At 32.8% G+C, this 18,846-nt stretch overlaps 1 protein-coding gene across 1 annotated transcript in view; it reads left to right on the top strand.

Moving 5' to 3' along the window:
• Positions 1 to 12,079, top strand: part of LOC146945645 (uncharacterized) — a 28,336-nt gene extending 16,257 nt beyond the window's left edge. Inside the window, exons 5-8 of the mRNA XM_085743953.1 lie at positions 2,241 to 2,714; positions 10,072 to 10,233; positions 10,318 to 10,739; positions 11,378 to 12,079. Of these exons, the coding sequence (XP_085600079.1) occupies positions 2,241 to 2,714; positions 10,072 to 10,233; positions 10,318 to 10,739; positions 11,378 to 12,004 (1,685 nt within the window). The 3' untranslated portion in view covers positions 12,005 to 12,079. The remainder of the gene's footprint in view (positions 1 to 2,240; positions 2,715 to 10,071; positions 10,234 to 10,317; positions 10,740 to 11,377) is intronic.
• The last annotated feature ends 6,767 nt before the right edge of the window (positions 12,080 to 18,846 follow it).

The following is an 18,846-nucleotide window of genomic DNA, read 5'->3' as shown; positions in this document are numbered from 1 at the left end:
AATATCTATACCCTTTGTTACTTATCTTTTCATTAAATTAGTTTTTTTTTGTTTTACTAAATTAATTAAATACAATTAGAAAGAAAAAAATTAATTAAATTAGTTTTTTTTTTTACTAAATTAATTAATTTTTTTTTTGTTTTTACTAAATTAATAAAAAAAAAAGCCTGCAATTCTACAAAAAAAAAAAAATGAAAAAAGAAGCCTGCAATATATAAGGCAAATACATAGAGACGATGAGCATAAACAGAACGATTTACCAAAAAAATAAAATAAACGCAGCAAGAAAAAAAAAAGGTGTTTTTTTTTGGTACAGAAAACAACGGTGTTTTAGGCTTTTAGCACACAACAGAAAGAATAAAGATTGTTAGGCACGCTTAATGTGTACACGTTTAAAAAAAATCAGTTAACCGTATATATGGTTTGTGTCATCACATTTTTTCAGTAGCGTGACCACTATTTGAAAACTGTAAAATGTGGTCACGCAACTAAAATGCGCGTGACCATTATTATTGCATTTAGTTAACCAAATAAATTCTGAAAAAATATTTGTCACACAACTAAAAAATTTAGTCACACATACCATATATTTGGTTAACTGAAATTTTTTGGGAGTGGTACAGAGTAAGATGTCTAACTATCATTCCTCCAATAGAAAACACGTTTTCTAGAGGAGGAACATAGTTTTTGTTTTAAAAAAGTTTACACCGATTTTTGGTAATGTAAACTCCATTATCCATTAATGGTATCCATCAATGGTTTTATGACATAAATGTCGATCGATGGTAACAAATATATTTTTAAAGGGGATCGTTCAAGTCTCGCGGTTTATGACATCACTTCATGCATTCTTTAAATTAATGTCAGAATTGCTTCCAACATCTTGTAATAACAAGTTGTCTCATGACAACATGATATAAAATTGCTCAAGTGAAATAGAAATAGAATAAAGATGAAAAGAAATGCAAAAGAAAAAGGAAAGTAAAATAAGAACAATGATATTAAATTGCAGGAATGTAAAGGGTGGTCGGAACCTGTCAATCCATACACTCATGAACCCATATGCTCTGTGTGACGGCGGGGGTGTTGGAGTTTTAGGAATCAAGAAATCAACACATTGTTATTATTACAAACTGATATATATATATATATATATATATATATATATATATATATATATATATATATATATATATATATATATATATATATATATATATATATATATATATAGGGTTATGTTACAAGCCACCCTTTGGTGGTGTCTTTTATCAAGTCACACCTTAAGGTGTGATTTTCACTTTTTAGTTATAACTTTGATAAAAGACACCTTCCTAAAAGTAAGTTGGTGTCTTTTCGCAAATGCTCATAGAGTAACTTGATAAAAGACACCTTCATAAAAGGTGTCTTCTGTCATAACCCATATATATATATATATATATATATATATATATATATATATATATATATATATATATATATAGACCTTGTAGAGAAAACTACAACTAAATCCTACGATCTATATTAAAAGTAGAAATAACTTCCTATAACTTCCTAAGACACTAGGAAATAACTTCCATGGACTAAAACACTAGGAAATAACTTCAATGCACTTCAGCCTTGTTTCCCGCCATCCACTCCAATTGCAACTTCGATCATTTCTCCTTGTCTTTGGTCGAAATTGCGGTGTGTCTAAGTATGTATGTTATTGGTCGAAATCCATTTGCACTTTGCAGCCTGTCGAAATAACTCATCTGCCTTGTCGACAATAGAATCATGAGTTCGACCAAATATTTCATTTTTGGTGTTAACAGTCACACAACTAAAAAATTTAGTCACACAAACCATATATTTGGTTAACTGAAATTTTTTCGGAGTGGTACGGAGGGGTACACATTAAGATGTCTAACTATCATTCCTCCAATAGAAAACACGTTTTCTAGAGGTGGAACATAGTTTTTGTTTTAAAAAATAGAATAAAATGAAATTTACAGATTGATATATCCTTTACTAATCACCTAATTTAAATAGATAAACTTGTGTTTTTGGTAAAACATAAGTGAGAGTAGACTTGCTAACTTACTTCTTCAAGTTTTTAGGTGTGAGTAAGTTAGCAACCATATATATATATATATATATACATGTGTGTGTGACATTAATCGTACATATCGTGATGTTGGTAATATAATATGAAGGCAAGAAAAATACCCTCTTTAACTGCAATTTTAACCTTTTTTTAGGCAATGAACGGTTTCTCAAGCTTTGTGTTCCCATTCACAAGCATGCTCTACATGGAAACTGGCCAGCAGCCAAACGCATCTTAGACAAAGAGAAGAAGCTCATAAATGCTGCCATAGCATATGGGAGGCATACACTACTGCATATTGCTGCAGGTGCAAACCACATTCACTTTGTGAAGAAGCTGTTATTGGAGATACTTGATGATAATGACATAGCATTACAAGATATCGAAGGCAACACAGCTTTTTGTTTTGCTGCTAAAGTTGGGAACATGGAAATTGTTGACTTAATGCTGGAAAGAAACTCACAGTTACCGGTGATAAGGGGTGCAAATGGATATACTCCTATTCAGTATGCTGCTTTGCAAGGAAGATCCAAAATGACATGGCATCTATATGATAAAACCAAAGATTGTTTTAAAGAGGAGGACTGGAATTTATTGTTCTTTGCTTGCATCTACACCGGCATATACGGTAAGTATTACAAACAGTTCTAATTCATTAGAATACTGTCATATAGTGACTGATTTAGTTTAAAAAACACAGTCCCAAACTCGATTAGAAATTATTAGGGTTAAATAAGTAAATAGTCCACCTAAATATACCAACATTTTGATTTTATTTTCTCTAAAATATTTTTTAGACTTTCTAAAATTTTTCATTTATGAAATTAGTCCTTGCTCTACATTGAGAACAAGGACTAATTTCATGGATAAATTTTTTTGAAGGACCAAAAGCCTAAGAAATATTTTAAGGGAACTAAAATCAAATTTAGTATATTTAAGGGGATCATTTACTTGTTTAACCCAATTATTTATCAACCAATTTAGTGGAATTTTGTAATTTGGTCTTTTAATCAATTAGAATTTATTTCTTTATTTTTTGGTCAGGTAGCCTAGTGGCTAGAATTCACCTTACAAGATGAATAAGTGGGGTGTCCGGGGTTCGAACCCCGGCCCCTGCATATAATATGCATTGTCCAACCAATTGAGCTAAGCCCACGGGACCGATTAGAAGTTATTTACCAACCAGTTTAGCGACTAATTAAAAGATGGTTCCAAAATCGATCATTATTGACACTCCAACAATTTGGTCACAAATTTGGTCTCAAAATATAGAACTTTCAAATTGTTATGAAATGTGTAAAATGAATAAAATCTCATTTCTCATAGTTGAATCAACATGTACAAGGAGTATATATAGTGTTACACATCTAATCAACATGCTAATCACACTTATTAACATACTAATACAGTTACTTGTATATCAAGTAACTGCACTAAAATCTTCTTCCTTATTCTGTAATAGTCCCCCACAAGCTGGGACATGGTAGATATCAAGCATTCCCAGCATGGATATAAAAATGTGAAATGATTGAGGAAGAAGTGGTTTGGTGAAAAAATCTGCCAGTTGATCTTTGGATGAAACTGGTAGCAACTTCATGGTTCCTGCTTGCAGTTTTTCGCTAACCAAGTGACAGTCAATCTCAAGATGCTTTGTTCTCTCATGGAAAACAGGATTAGCATGTATGTGTAAGGCACTTTGATTATCATAATAAAGCACAGGTGGTTTAGTAAGTGAAACATGAAGATCTTTGAGCAAATACAAGACCCACAGAAGTTCACATGTTGCTGCACCCAATGCTCTATACTCAGCTTCTGATGAGGATCTGGAAACAGTCAATTGCTTCTTGGTCCTCCATGAAATAAGGGAGCTTCCAAGAAAGAAGCATTGACCAGAGATTGATCTTCTAGAATATATGCACCCTGCCCAGTCAGCATCTGAAAACTTGAGAGACATAGAGAAGAAGCTCTGGGGAAGAAGAGACCTTGACCTGGGCATTTCTTCAGATATCTAAGAATTCTAGTAGATGCAGTAAAATGTTTCTCAGTTGGGGAAGAGAGAAATTGACTGAGCTGTTGATTGGCAAAAGTGATATCTGGTCTGGTGTTGGTGAGATATATTAATCTACCAATCAATCTTCTGTAGGAAGGGACATCATTGTAAGGTGCACTATTGTCTTGATGAAAGCTTACATGAGGGTTCAGATGGTGTGGATACAGGTTTGCATGCCAATTGACCTGTATTAGTGAGAAGGTCAAGACAATATTTTCTCTGATACAATGATATTCCTTTGGAAGAATGTGCTACCTCTAAACCAAGGAAGTATTTCAATTGCCCAAGATCCTTAATTTTGAATGCAGAATGTAAGATGGATTTGATGTATTGAAATTCAAGCAATGAGTTACCAGCAATTATCACATCATCAACATACACTAACATTACTGTGAAGGTAGTAGCAGTTTTCTTGATAAACAAGGAATGATCAGATGTTGATTGTGTATATTGATGGGCAAGAAGTAATGAAGTGAGTTTTTCATACCACTTTCTGCTTGCCTGCTTGAGACCATAGAGAGATTTCTGCAGTTTGCAAACTTGATTTGGTTTAGAAGTAATAACACCTTTAGGAACAGTCATATACACATCTTCTTGCAAGTCTCCATGGGGAAATGCATTGTTCACATCAAGTTGATGTATGTGCCAGTTGTTTATAGCTGACAAAGCAATAACAGTTCTGACCGTAGTGAGTTTAGCAACTGGTGAATAAGTATCAAAATAATCCAGTCCCTCAACTTGATTGTATCCTTTGGCAACCAATCTGGCTTTGTATCTTTCAATGGTACCATCTGCATGATGTTTGATCTTGTATATCCACCTACATCCTATTGGTTTGATGTGTGGAGGTAAATCCACCAGTTTCCAAGTGCTAGTATTTTCAAGAGCTGTAAGTTCAGCTTGCATTGCCTGCTGCCAACAAACGTGCTTGCTTGCTTCATCATAGCTGGTTGGCTCAATATGTGAATCAATGGATAGAGAAAAGGCACAATGAGAAAGAGACACATTAGTATAAGATAAGGAATCAGAAATGAGATATTTAACATTGATAGGCAAAGCATGAAATGAACCAGAAGCATTATTGCAGATATAGTCTTGCAGATGAGATGGAGGGTGAATGGTTCTGGTAGATTTTTTGAGAATAGGTGGTGGAATGGGGGTGGTAGGTGGTGTAGGGTCATCATGTGGTGGGTCAGGGTCAATAATAGGTGGTGGAGGAGTTGGGGAAACATTTGGTGTAGAGTTGCTTGCAGTGCAAGTATCAGATGAAAAATAGGTCCATGTAGTGGTTATGGACAAAGGGTTAGCTGGATATGGTAAAATATGCTCATGAAATTGAACATGTCTGGATATATTAATCTCCCTTGATTGAATATCTAAGAGAACTGAGCCTTTGAAACCAGCAGAGTAACCTAAAAATACAGATTTTCTGGCTCTAGCTGACAGTTTGGATCTTTGTGCTTGAAGGGTAGATGAATAACATACAGAACCAAAAACTTTGAATGATTCAATATCAAGGAGTTTACTATGAAGTATCTGGTATGGTGATTTGTTGTGGAGGATAGGAGAGGTGACTCTATTGATGATAAAGGTAGCATGTAAAGGGCATATGACCAATATGGAGCAATTAGTTTAGATTGATATAAAAGAGCTCTTCCTACATTGAGGATGTGTTGATGTTTCCTCTCAACTCTACCATTCTGTTGGGGGGTCTCAACACATGATCTATGATGTATGATATCTTTAGAGGCATAAAAGGAATGAAGTAAAAATTCAGGTCCATTGTCTGATTTGATAGCTTTAGGAGTTATATGAAACTGGTTTTCAATAAGAGAAATGAAGTTTTTAACATGTTGAGAAACTTCAGACTTGGATTTTAAGAGAACAATCCAAACATATATACTAAAATCATCAAGGATAGTAAGAAAATATCTATGATTATGAACAGAAGGAGTGGAGATGGGACCCCAAATATCAAAATGCAAAAGTTCAAATTTGCTGGAAGCAACAGATAAGCTAGAAGGGAAAGATAATTTCTTTTGTTTGGCAATATGACATATGTCACATGTTGCATTGTGGTCAAAAGTAAGAGTGGGATACAATTGAGACATATGAGTGAGTCTTTTGGGAGAGACATGTCCTAATCTAAAGTGCCACAATGCAGAAGAAGGTATGGTTAAATTTGTATGAGTGGAAATGTGATTAACAGATAGACTATTGCACAAAGGCTTATTGAAAGAATCTAAAGCTAATCTATATAAACCTTCAATCTGTTCACCCAAACCAATCATCTTCTGGGAGTGAAGATCTTGTAAGAAACAATTTTTGTTACGAAAGTTGGCATAACAATTCAAAGACTCACAAATTTTAGAAATAGAAATTAGGTTCATAGTGAATGATGGTGAATACAAGACATTTTCAAGGTAAAATTGAGGTGAAAAATGGATAGTACCAGCATATTGAACAAAAACTGAGGTACCATTAGATAAATTAACAAGTTTAGGATCAATTTTGTGATAAGATGTAAACCAATGTGCAGAGGAAGTGATATGTTCATTGGCTCCTGAATCTAAAATCAATATATCAGACTTAGAAGAAGAAGAACAAGAGAAAATGGATGATATACCTGTCATGGAAGGAGAACTTATTTGATTGGCACTAGCAGAGGGTGTGGATGATGAAGGAAGCAAATTCACCTGCTGGAGGAAGCTTACAAGCTGATCATACTTCTCTTGTGAAATATTGGCATTGGATGAAGATGCTTCATTGAACCTTCATGATCGTGCTTCATTTGTTTCAGAACTGCTTGAAGCATTGACAGAAGGAGCTTGCTTCTGAAAATTGGGATGTCCATGTTTGGCATAGCAATAATCAACAGTATGGTTGCTTCTTCCACAAAAGGTACATTGTCTTGGAGGCCTTGAACCAGATGAATGACCTCTACCTCTCCCTCTACCAGATGAATAATCAGCTTTGTTACGAGAATCAGAGGCATTTATCAAAGAAATAGATTCATCAACACTTGAAGCTATTGAATTATTGTTGCTTTCTTCTTGAATCACCAAAACATAAACTCTGTTAATTAATGGAAGATGATCCATCATAAGAACTTGAGTTTTAATAACTGCAAATTTATCATTCAATCTAGTGAGAAACTGGTGATTTGATCTTCTTGTCTGTAATTGCATGCTCCTCTCATAGCAGCACAACGACAAGGATGAGGACAAGTGCAATGAGGCATAGGCCTATGAGAATTCAGCTCCTCCAATAGAGTACGCATCTCTGTTAAGTACTCTAAGACTGATTTTTTGCCTTGCTTCAAATTATTGATATTGGAACGAAGTGTAACAATTCGTATCCTATCAGCTTTTGCAAAGTGTTCCTTAAGCTCTAACCACACATCAATGGAAGATTCATGAAAAACAAAAGTCTGAGCAATTTGCGGTGAAACAGAGTTTATAATCGTAGTGCATCGTTCCCAAGCACTATGATTCAGATCATCTTCATCAGGAACTTTCATGGAACCATCAACAAACTTCAATTTATTTTTCGCGCCAAAAGCTCGAATCATGGAACGACTCCATGCGAGATAATTGGATCCATCCAAGAGAGGAGTATAACAAGAACAGAATTCGGACCTTCGCTTGGATGCACATAGAACACTGATTCAGTATCCGGTTGATTTTGACGAGGCATGATTGAAACGAGACGAGACAAGACGAGAAAATGCAGAAAAATTGCAAGGATTCAAAGATGAATTGAAGAAATTGCAGAGAAAGTTGCAGAAAGTCAATGGCGAAAGGTTGAAGAAGATGAAGAAAAGTTGTTGTAACTAACTTTGTAACAAACTTTCTTCATGAAGATGAGAGAGAGATAGGCTCTAGATACCATGTTATGAAATGTGTAAAATGAATAAAATCTCATTTCTCATAGTTGAATCAACGTGTACAAGGAGTATATATAGTGTTACACATCTCCTAATCAACATGCTAATCACACTTATTAACATACTAATATAGTTACTTGTAAATCAAGTAATCTGACTAAATGAACTAAACACAGTTACTTGTATATCAAGTAACTGCACTAACATCTTCTTCCTTATTCTCTAATACAAATGTTCATGTGATCTATAGTGTACTAATCATAATATTTAGCGTCTTCACATATGAAACGGTAACCCAATCAATCCATGTCTGATTCACAAAAAACAAGACTAGAAAATATTAATGCCTTAATATGCAACTTATAGTATTTTTTAGGCTTAATTACACTTTTGGCCCCCTAGGTATCCAAAAGTTGCGATTTAGGCCCCCTAAAAAAAATAACTCTTTTCAGGCCCCTTAAGTTCACTTTTGGTTGCAATTTTGGCCCCCTAGCCCAATTTTGACCCTGTCAACAGACACGTCAGCGCCACGTGTGTAAATTTTTTTATTTTATTTTTTTAATTTATAAAAAATAAAAAAATTTATTTTTGTAATTAAAAAAATGTTTTTTTATTACAGAAATAAAAATGTTTTTTTAATTACAAAAAAATTTGAAAAAAAATCTGAAAATTAATAAAAAAATTGAAAAAAAATATTATAAAATTCTGGAAAATTGAAAAATAAATAAAAATTTTTTTAAAAAATAAAAAAATTCTGGAAAATTGAAAAATTAATAAAAAATGATTAAAAAAATAAAATAATCTAAAAAATTCTGAAAAAATAAAATTTTGAAATTTTCTGAAAAAAATTAAAATTCTGGAAAAATGAAATTTTCTAAATTTTAATGAAAAATAAAAATTCTGGAAAATATTTAAAAAAAATTCGAAATTTTCGAAAAAATTAAAAAGATTAATCATTTTTAAAAAAATGAAATTTTGAAATTTTCATTAGTATTTCTCGAAATTTCGAAATTTTCATTAGTATATATGTCGAGCTTAGGTTTTTTCAGTGTATTTTTCGAAACTTCTAAATTTTCATTAGTATTTTTTCCAGGAAATTTTCATTATGTGTATTCCGGTTTACAAAAAATTATGTGTATTCCGGTTTATAAATACACAAAAATTCCCGGAAAAAATACTAATAAAAATTTCGAAAATTTTTAAATAATTTCCGTATTTTCCAGAATTTTCAATTTTTTTAATTTTCAAGAATTCCGTTTTCAAAATTTTCAGATATTTTCGAAATTTTTAAATTTTTTTAATTTTTTTCAATTTTTAAATTTTTTTAATATTAATGAATTTTCAATTTTTTTAATCATTTTTTATTTTTATTAATTTTTCCTGAATTTTTAAATTTTTCCGTATTTTTTCAATTATTTTTCATTTTTATTAATTTTTCAATTTTCCAGAATTTTTTCATATTTTTTTATTAATTTTTCAATTTTCCAGAATTGTTTTCAATTTTTTTATTAATTTTCAATTTTTCTGAATTTTTTAATATTTTTTCCAATTTTTTATTAATTTTACAATTTTTCAGAATTTTTAAAAAAAAATTCAATTTTTTTATTAATTTTTCATTTTTCCAGAATTTTTATTTATTTTTTAATTACAAAATTAAAAAAAAATATTAAAAAATTCAAATATGCGTCCACGTCAGCGTTGACTGGGTCAAAATTGGGCTAGGGGGCCAAAATTGCAACCAAAAGTGAACTTAAGGGGCCTGAAAAGAGTTATTTTTTTTAGGGGGCCTGAATCGCAACTTTTGGATACTTAGGGGGCCAAAAGTGTAATTAAGCCTATTTTTTATTAGTTGTATCGAATCAATACTAATCATATCATTGCTTCAGCTGTAAGGACATAAAGTTATCAGCTTCTATTTAAAGACGGTGACTGAAGACTTCAGTCGCCGTAAATATTGTGATTTTTCATCATCAGTCCACCCGTGGACCACATTGGATTCTTCTCATCTTCACAGTTGCGAATATATTAATAATTTTTCATTTGTTGTAGACTTGGCCTTAAAAATGGCAAGAGACAGGAACGCCCTAGCTTTTGCACGTGATGATAATGAAGAGACAGCTTTGCATCTCTTGGCTCAAAATCGAATGCCATTGGATTCTTGTTGTCGTCATTGTCCACAACATGATCATAATCCCATCATGATCAATCCTGGTAAATCCTTACATTAACTTTTATATTATATTAATTATTTTACTTTGGTTTCATTAACTTAAGTAACCAAATTTCATATTACAGCCATGAAAAATCATGTGGTTTTACAATTGGTTAAATTTCTTTGGACCACGATTCTTCAAAAACACTACTCAAAGCCGGAGTTAAACAAAATAAAAAACGAACCTTCTCAACTAATATTTGATGCTGCAAAAGTTGGAAATTATGGGTTCCTATCAGAGCTTATAAGTGCCCATCCTAGCTTGATATGTGATGTGGATAGCAAAAATCGAACTATATTACACATAGCTGTATTGCATCGGCATGCTATTATATTCAATCTGGTACATCAAATAGGGCATATAAAGGATGTCATTGTGACATACAAAGATGATGATGATAGAAACACTTTATTGCATTTGGCTGCAAAATTGGCACCACGAGATCAATTTGAATTGGTTTCTGGAGCAGCTTTCCAGATGTGCATGGAGCTGTTATGGTTTGAGGTACAATACAATTTTTTAATTCATCTCATGAATTTGCATTTTCATAAGTTAATTACTAGAGCATTACTAAAAAAATAAAATAAAATTACTAGAGCCGTCAAATTTGGCTTGACAAGATGGGGTCGTTCTTAGGCTAAAATGGGCTGTGCACCTATAGGTAAAAATACTATTGAATGTTGCTCTTCACATTTTTGCTCACAAACACCGCGAAAATTCCAAAATACCCTGGCGGCAGTTAAGTGTTGTTGGCTAATGGCAATGGAGACTCCCATCCGGGGGGATTTTTGTATTTTCGCGGTGCTCGTGAACAAAAATGATGGTGAAAAGAGTAATTTTCAAAACAATCGGACAATTTTGGTCTGGTTGGTCCAATGGGCTAGATTGGATCTCTTATGCATTTTTTAAAAACTTAGGGTTTGAAGTTTTTAGGAAAGAAATCCGGGTTTGACCTAGCTTGGCTCGAACTTATATTCTCTAGGTTGGACCAAACCGACCCATTTTTCAATTTGGACGAAAGGGGAAGTACAGTCACAATTGCGTCTTAATGTAACATTGTCCTATAATACTATATAAATTAAACATATTAATCTAGTATATCTTTATTTTACTTAACATGTATAAACATTTTCAAATGATAGAATGTAAAGAATATAATGCCGCCAGCACAAATAAGGAGTAGAAATTCCAAAGGCTTTACTGCACAAGAACTCTTTTCAAAAGAGCATGAAAAACTAATGGAAAATGCAAAGTCGTGGATGAAAAAAACCGCCGAGTCTTGTATGCTAATTTCAACCGTCATTGCTACCGGTGTTTTTGCTGCTTCAATTAGTTTACCTGGCGGTACAAATGATGACACAGGAGATCCAAACTTCTTAATGACAAATGCATTCTTAGTGTTTACAATGTCAGATGCATCTGCATTCATCTCATCTTCAACCGCAATATTGATTTTCTTGTCTATCCTTGTCTCACGTTATGGAGAGTATGATTTTTATAAATCACTGCCTTTAAAACTAATATTTGGACTGGTTGCATTATTCATCTCCATCACAAGCATGATGGTAGCATTTAGCAGTTCCTTCTACATTATATACTACGATGGTTCGGAGTCTATTCCGTGTTTCATTACAATATTTTCTTTCTTCCCAATACTTTTGTACATAGGTTTGCAATTTTCTTTGTTTTCAGATATATTTTACTCAACCTTCTATTGGAGTACTCTATCTAAGCCTGGTAAAAATATGATTTATGTACTAGAGAAGTAGTGGATTATTATTGTAAGAAAAATGTGTATTGTCATAACAGAATATTGATAATAAACTCAAGAAATCTACGGGGCAGCATATAACACTTACAAATAATAACGATCCAATCTCCTAGCTGGTATGGTCGGCCGGATTGGTGAAGTACTGAAGTATCCCTTTTTTCATGCATTCTTCTCTTGTACAAGTCCTTTGTAACAAACAGCGGTACTCTTATTGTAATATACATGGAATCATTGTTTTTTGTTAAGTTAAAGTTGTATTATGTTATTTGATTTGTTTCCAGAAGTTGTCGATGTTAGATAACATCATTGTTTCATGAAAGAATCTGAGCTGCAGGAGCAAAGATGTCTAAACTCTAAATTATATTCTCCTGAAGTACATTAAAATTGTTGCCTTTTTCAGACTTTTACTATGCTGCATAAGAATGATGGTTCTAATATCATACATGTTCCATTAATATGCAAGAATATTGTGGGAAACATCTAAAGCAAACCTTCATTCAGTAAACCCTAGTTCTTGTAAATGAGCCTTTTTTTTAAATGGATGCATGAATCATGGATTACTGAAAAAGAAAATTAAGAAGATAAATAAACAAAGATTTCATATTCTATGAAACTTCATGAACCAGTCATATCACAATCTGAAACCAATCCCAAAAATCAGAAAATAGCAAACATACTGGTATAAGATTTCCAGAATTTCATACTTACAAGAAAGATATGAAACTTCATGAACCTGAAAGCTGATCTTTTGCAGCAGTTAACAAGCGAATTTGTATCGGAATTCCAATTGGAATGTTAAAAGGATACAATAGTAAGAAATGATATTGTAAAGACATCCTAACTGTTGGAACATATGTGGAAATTGAGTAAAAAGACTAAACACAAATTCCCATGTTGGGTAGAACTAGTGTTGTGTGAATTGAAAAAAGTGGAAGTCCCACATCGGATGGAACACACACATTAGTAGTGTTTATATAGTGGGGGTGTATCTCTAATTAATGGGGGTACATAAGCACTAGAGAAAAAATATATATTGATATATATTTTATTATTTGGAAATGATAAATTAAATAATTAATTTAATCATTATTAGAAAGTGCTTTCTTAGTCCCCAAATTTTTGCTTTCTTAGTCCCCAAATTTTGCTAAAATATTTTGGTACATAATATAATATATTTTTGTACTAAATTTAATATATTTTAGTACTCAATTAAGATATTTTTGTACTAGATCTAATATGTGAATTACTTAATCGCAAAGTAATATGTTACTTGTTCCCAAAGTTTCTCATATTACTTGTTCCCAAAGTTTCTCACTTATTAGTTGTGAATTTTCTCTATAAATAGAGAACTCACACAGTGCATTCCACACACCGAAAAGAATTTCATTGAGTTGTCGGGAATTCTTTTCTTCTCTTCTCCCTCCGACTTGTGCTAAACGAGTTTCTTCTGCTTCTACTCCTTTCTGTCCCTTTCGGTTTCAAATAGAGCGGTTACGTACGGTATCGAGTGGCTTCGATCAATCGTTTGAACCATATTTTTAAGAGTGTTCTTAAGACCATAGTCCCTTTTTCGGTTTAATGTCCCTTCGGAATTAAGAATGGTCTTAAGTTCATAGTCCCTTCGATTAAATATGTCCCTTCGGAATAAAGAGTACTTTTAAGATCATAGTCCCTATTTGGAATAAACAATGTCCCGTCGGAATCAAGAATGATCTTAACGGTATATAAAAATTATTCAATAATTTTATTTGAGGAGAAATGGTGGTAACACCATATTTGAGTGGTCATAGTACCATATTGATAGTTTGGAGAACTTAAAGGTTAGAATGGTGGAAACACCATATTTGAGTGGTCTCAGCACCATAACAGAGTGGTAACAATACCATATTAAAGTGGTTTCAGTATTAAAGAGTGGTCTTAGTACCATATTTGAAGGTGTAATTCTCGAACGGTTTTCTACAGTGCAGTAGTTAACCGCACAGTTGTAGCTGGACTTGTTTTATCCTGGAGGCGGCGTGGTTGATAGTCTACCTTGCACAACTTTGGGTAGTGCCACGAAACGTCTTAAAGAGAGCGACCTGGTCGTGACTCAACCTAGTAACAACTTCGGTAGATAATAGAATTTGGAAATCCAAATACAATAGTTTGGAAATCCAAAAACAACAATTTTAAGACGTTTCGATATGCTATGTCTACCGGAGAAGTTACTTATTGAGGTTCAATTGTCCCTAAATACAAGAAGGATAAATCAAGCTATAAGAAATACATCTTTCGACTGAAACAAAGAAGTGTTTGTTGTTATAACAACAACACTATGAAATCCACGTATCCCTTTTTATTAGTAAAGCGTGGAGTTAATTGGTGGATAGAAAATTGTCCCTCGGCAGATCCGTATAGTTTGGTGTATTTTGCATAACATAATGCTAGTTTAATCCTCTTTACTTGATAGAAGGGTTAATTGTTCCTCTGCTTGTTATTTATGCAATCAACACCATGAAACTAGTAACCACTTTGGTTATGAAATATAAATCGGTTTGCTTCATGTCACCTCTTGGAGTAGCTACAGAATGATCTAATTATAATCAAAGCCTATTTATTGAACGTTATGTATCGTGGAACAAAAAGGAAGGTCTTTACTATTTATATGAAAAATGAGAACATTGAACAGTTAAGGAAAGGACCAAATTAAAAAGGTTTTTTATAAACTAGAAATTATATGAAAAATTTGTTCCAAATGTTTCGTATAAAAATAAGAAAGAATCTGAATTTCAGATTTCTATTGAATAAGACTGAGTTAACTCAGACTTAAAGAGAGACTTGTGTACCATACATTCTTGTGGGGAAAAGACTGCGCTTTGATGGTATGTTCAAAATTAAATCCTCCTTCTATTTTATTAGTTGTGTGATTTTAATATTTGACATATCAAAATTAATCACGAACAAGTGTTTAATTTTAAACTTGAGTAACTTGGACTTAATTCCAACGTTATATGACAATTTTATTTATTGCAGTCAAGATATATGAACAAAAATTCATATAAATCAGAATTTAGAGAATATGAATCTCTAAACATAATAAATTATGATATGTGTGAATTTGATGACACATAAATTAGAAATGATAAAATGATGTTTTTATCATATTTATTGATGATTGTGAATTTTGGAAAATAAAATTGACATGCTTGAATGTTCAATTTTTATAACGAAAATTGAAATTTATAGAGTACCCAAGTCTAAGAACAAAAATTCTAATTAAGAAATTTTTGAAGAAAAGACAATCCAACTCGTCTTATTTTTGAACTTGGGATTGTCCGGACTATATTTGGCTTCAGGACCCCAAGAGAGTTGAACTCACTAGTAGAGCCTATGAATATGTATTCATCGGGTATGCGATAAATAACGAAACATATAGGTTTTATGACCTAAATGTTAAAGTGATCATAGAATTTGAAAGATGTTGAATTCTATGTAAATATTTACCCCTTTAACTAAAGAATAGTGGGGGCACTAGTGGGGGCTCTAATGGGAGCACGACATTAGTGGGGGCAAATTAAATTCCCCTTTAAAAATTAAGAACTAGTGGGGGCACTAAATCTGATCACATTCATGTTATCAGAAATAGTTATGAAAACATCATACGAGATGTTATAGAACCTCAAGGAGGTAAGAAAGCTAAAAATGCTAAAGAGTATGAACTTGGTTTATACATTGGAAGAAGATTCATTAAGCCTTAAAGAAGTTATATCCTCATTGGATGCTGAATTATGGCAAAAAGCAATAAACGATGAAATGAATCTTCTAGAGTCTAACAAAACATTACACTTGGTTGACTTGTCTCATAGTTGCAAAATCAATCGGTTGTATTTGGATTTTGGAAAAAGGAACTAAAACCTGATGGCACGGTTGTTGAATACAAGGCTCTCCTTGTAATCAAAGGTTTTAGACAAAGAGAAAAATATAGACTTCTTCGACATTCATTAACCAGTCACGAAAATCATATCCATAAGAGTACTAGTCCCTTTAGCCGCCGTTCATAACTCGATAGTACTCCAAATGGATGTGAAAGTTGCCTCTTTTTATGGTGAACTAGAAGAAGAAATCTATATTAAACAACCTGAAGGTTTTGTGATTCATGGATAAGAAAACAAGCTCTGTAAGTTAGATAATTCTTTGTAAGGTCTAAAAAGGAATGACATAAAATTTTTGACATTCTAATGCTATCGAATGAGTATAAAGTGAATGAAAGTGACAAATAATATTTGCACGATCATAAGTCTCTATAAAGACGACTTGCTCATATTTGATTTAAAGATTCATGTAATGAATTATGTGAAATCATTGTTTATCAATAACATTGATAAGAAAGACCTAGATAAAGTTGAAGTAATTCTTGGTTTCAAGATTACTAGATCAGAAAAGAGAACTTTTTTGATAAATCTCACAAAGTTGAGAAGATCTTAAGGAAATGTAATTATTTCACCGTAAACCTGCAATCATATATTATGATCAAGTGTAAGAACACTTGAGATGGAGTTAGAAAAACAAATGTGAGTATCATTGGCAATACTTAGGCATGCCATTGAATGTATTAGACCCGACATTGCTAATGTCGTGAAACTCTTGTGCAAGTTTACTAGTAGACGGATGAGAAGCATTACCATGCTATAGAAAGAGTCATGAGGTGCCTTAAGAAAACTATGACTCTAAGATTACTTCACTAGGAGTAACCTATTGTACTTAAATGGTACAAGATATAAAATAGAACATCTTTCAGATGAATATTTAGCGACTAGTGTTTGTATATTGAGCATCACTAGAGGAGTTGTTTGTTAAAACAAATGATATTGACTCAGTCCACTATGGAATGAATCTGAGATGAGAACACTAGAGAAAACTAGTGGAGAAGCAAGTTGACAAGATGCTTGATAGTTGAGATCCCTTAGTGGATTAAACCGTTTCCAGAAGTGTTAAATTGTTGTGATAGTACTGCAGCTATTACAAAAATTGAGAATCGTTACTATAATGGCAAGAGACGATTATTAAGGCACAAACACATAAAGGATTAGAGAGCTAGCTACTCTCAAAAGGAACGGTTAAAGTAGATCATGTACGTACTGATAAAGAATTAGTTAATCCTTTGACGAAAGGAATTACTAGAAAGAAAGTCCTAAACACATCCAATAGGATGGGACTAATGCCCAAAGGTCACAAGTGATGGTAACCCGACCTACATGACTGGAGATCCCAAGAAATAGGTTCAATGGGTAATAACTAGTCACAAGTGATAGAACATGCTATGATAAAAGTAAGAAAGCATGATTCCTGCAGCGATAGAAGGCTGAGATAATAGAAACTCTTAATGAGATCTATACTCTATTTGGAGTGGAGTACATAGCTACATGAGTACTCTTGATAGACTCACCTATACGAATGTGGAACTAAGGGCCGGTTCCTATGGAATTCGGGGCAGAATACCTAGAGCGTTCGTTAAAACCGGGATACACGTGCAAGGCCATAAACGCACGGGCTTTTAGAATACACCTTATGAAAAGGTTTGTGTGTGGGTTCTATGTCTGAGATAGAGTTCAATGCTGTAATCAACTCTTGTTAATCAGAATTTTACTCGCTATGCAAAGGTTCAAGTTGTAAGCGACACCTTTGTTTACTAGCAAATCTTATGGAGACGTTTTTGACGTTATTTCTGAAACCATTTTTTAAATTCAAGTGGGGGATTGTTGGAACATATGTGGAAATTGAGTAAAAAGACTAAACACAAATTCCCATGTTGGGTAGAACTAGTGTTGTGTGAATTGAAAAAAGTGGAAGTCCCACATCGGATGGAACACACACATTAGTAGTGTTTATATAGTGGGGGTGTACCTCTAATTAATGGGGGTACATAAGCACTAGAGAAAAAATATATATTGATATATATTTTATTATTTGGAAATGATAAATTAAATAATTAATTTAATCATTATTAGAAAGTGCTTTCTTAGTCCCCAAATTTTGCTAAAATATTTTGGTACATAATATAATATATTTTTGTACTAAATTTAATATATTTTAGTACTCAATTAAGATATTTTTGTACTAGATCTAATATGTGAATTACTTAATCGCAAAGTAATATGTTACTTGTTCCCAAAGTTTCTCATATTACTTGTTCCCAAAGTTTCTCACTTATTAGTTGTGAATTTTCTCTATAAATAGAGAACTCACACAGTGCATTCCACACACCGAAAAGAATTTCATTGAGTTGTCGGGAATTCTTTTCTTCTCTTCTCCCTCCGACTTGTGCTAAACGAGTTTCTTCTGCTTCTACTCCTTTCTGTCCCTTTCGGTTTCAAATAGAGCGGTTACGTACGGTATCGAGTGGCTTCGATCAATCGTTTGAACCATATTTTTAAGAGTGTTCTTAAGACCATAGTCCCTTTTTCGGTTTAATGTCCCTTCGGAATTAAGAATGGTCTTAAGTTCATAGTCCCTTTGATTATATATGTCCCTTCGGAATAAAGAGTACTTTTAAGATCATAGTCCCTATTTGGAATAAACAATGTCCCGTCGGAATCAAGAATGATCTTAACGGTATATAAAAATTATTCAATAATTTTATTTGAGGAGAAATGGTGGTAACACCATATTTGAGTGGTCATAGTACCATATTGATAGTTTGGAGAACTTAAAGGTTAGAATGGTGGAAACACCATATTTGAGTGGTCTCAGCACCATAACAGAGTGGTAACAATACCATATTAAAGTGGTTTCAGTATTAAAGAGTGGTCTTAGTACCATATTTGAAGGTGTAATTCTCGAACGGTTTTCTACAGTGCAGTA

Source organism: Medicago sativa, chromosome 2 (genome assembly GCF_051527215.1).
Source record: "Medicago sativa cultivar Bolivia chromosome 2, Bolivia_mono, whole genome shotgun sequence".
Lineage (NCBI taxonomy): Eukaryota > Viridiplantae > Streptophyta > Magnoliopsida > Fabales > Fabaceae > Medicago > Medicago sativa.
The sequence above is the reverse complement of the archived record's forward strand: the minus strand, read 5'-3'. Positions and strand labels throughout refer to the sequence as shown.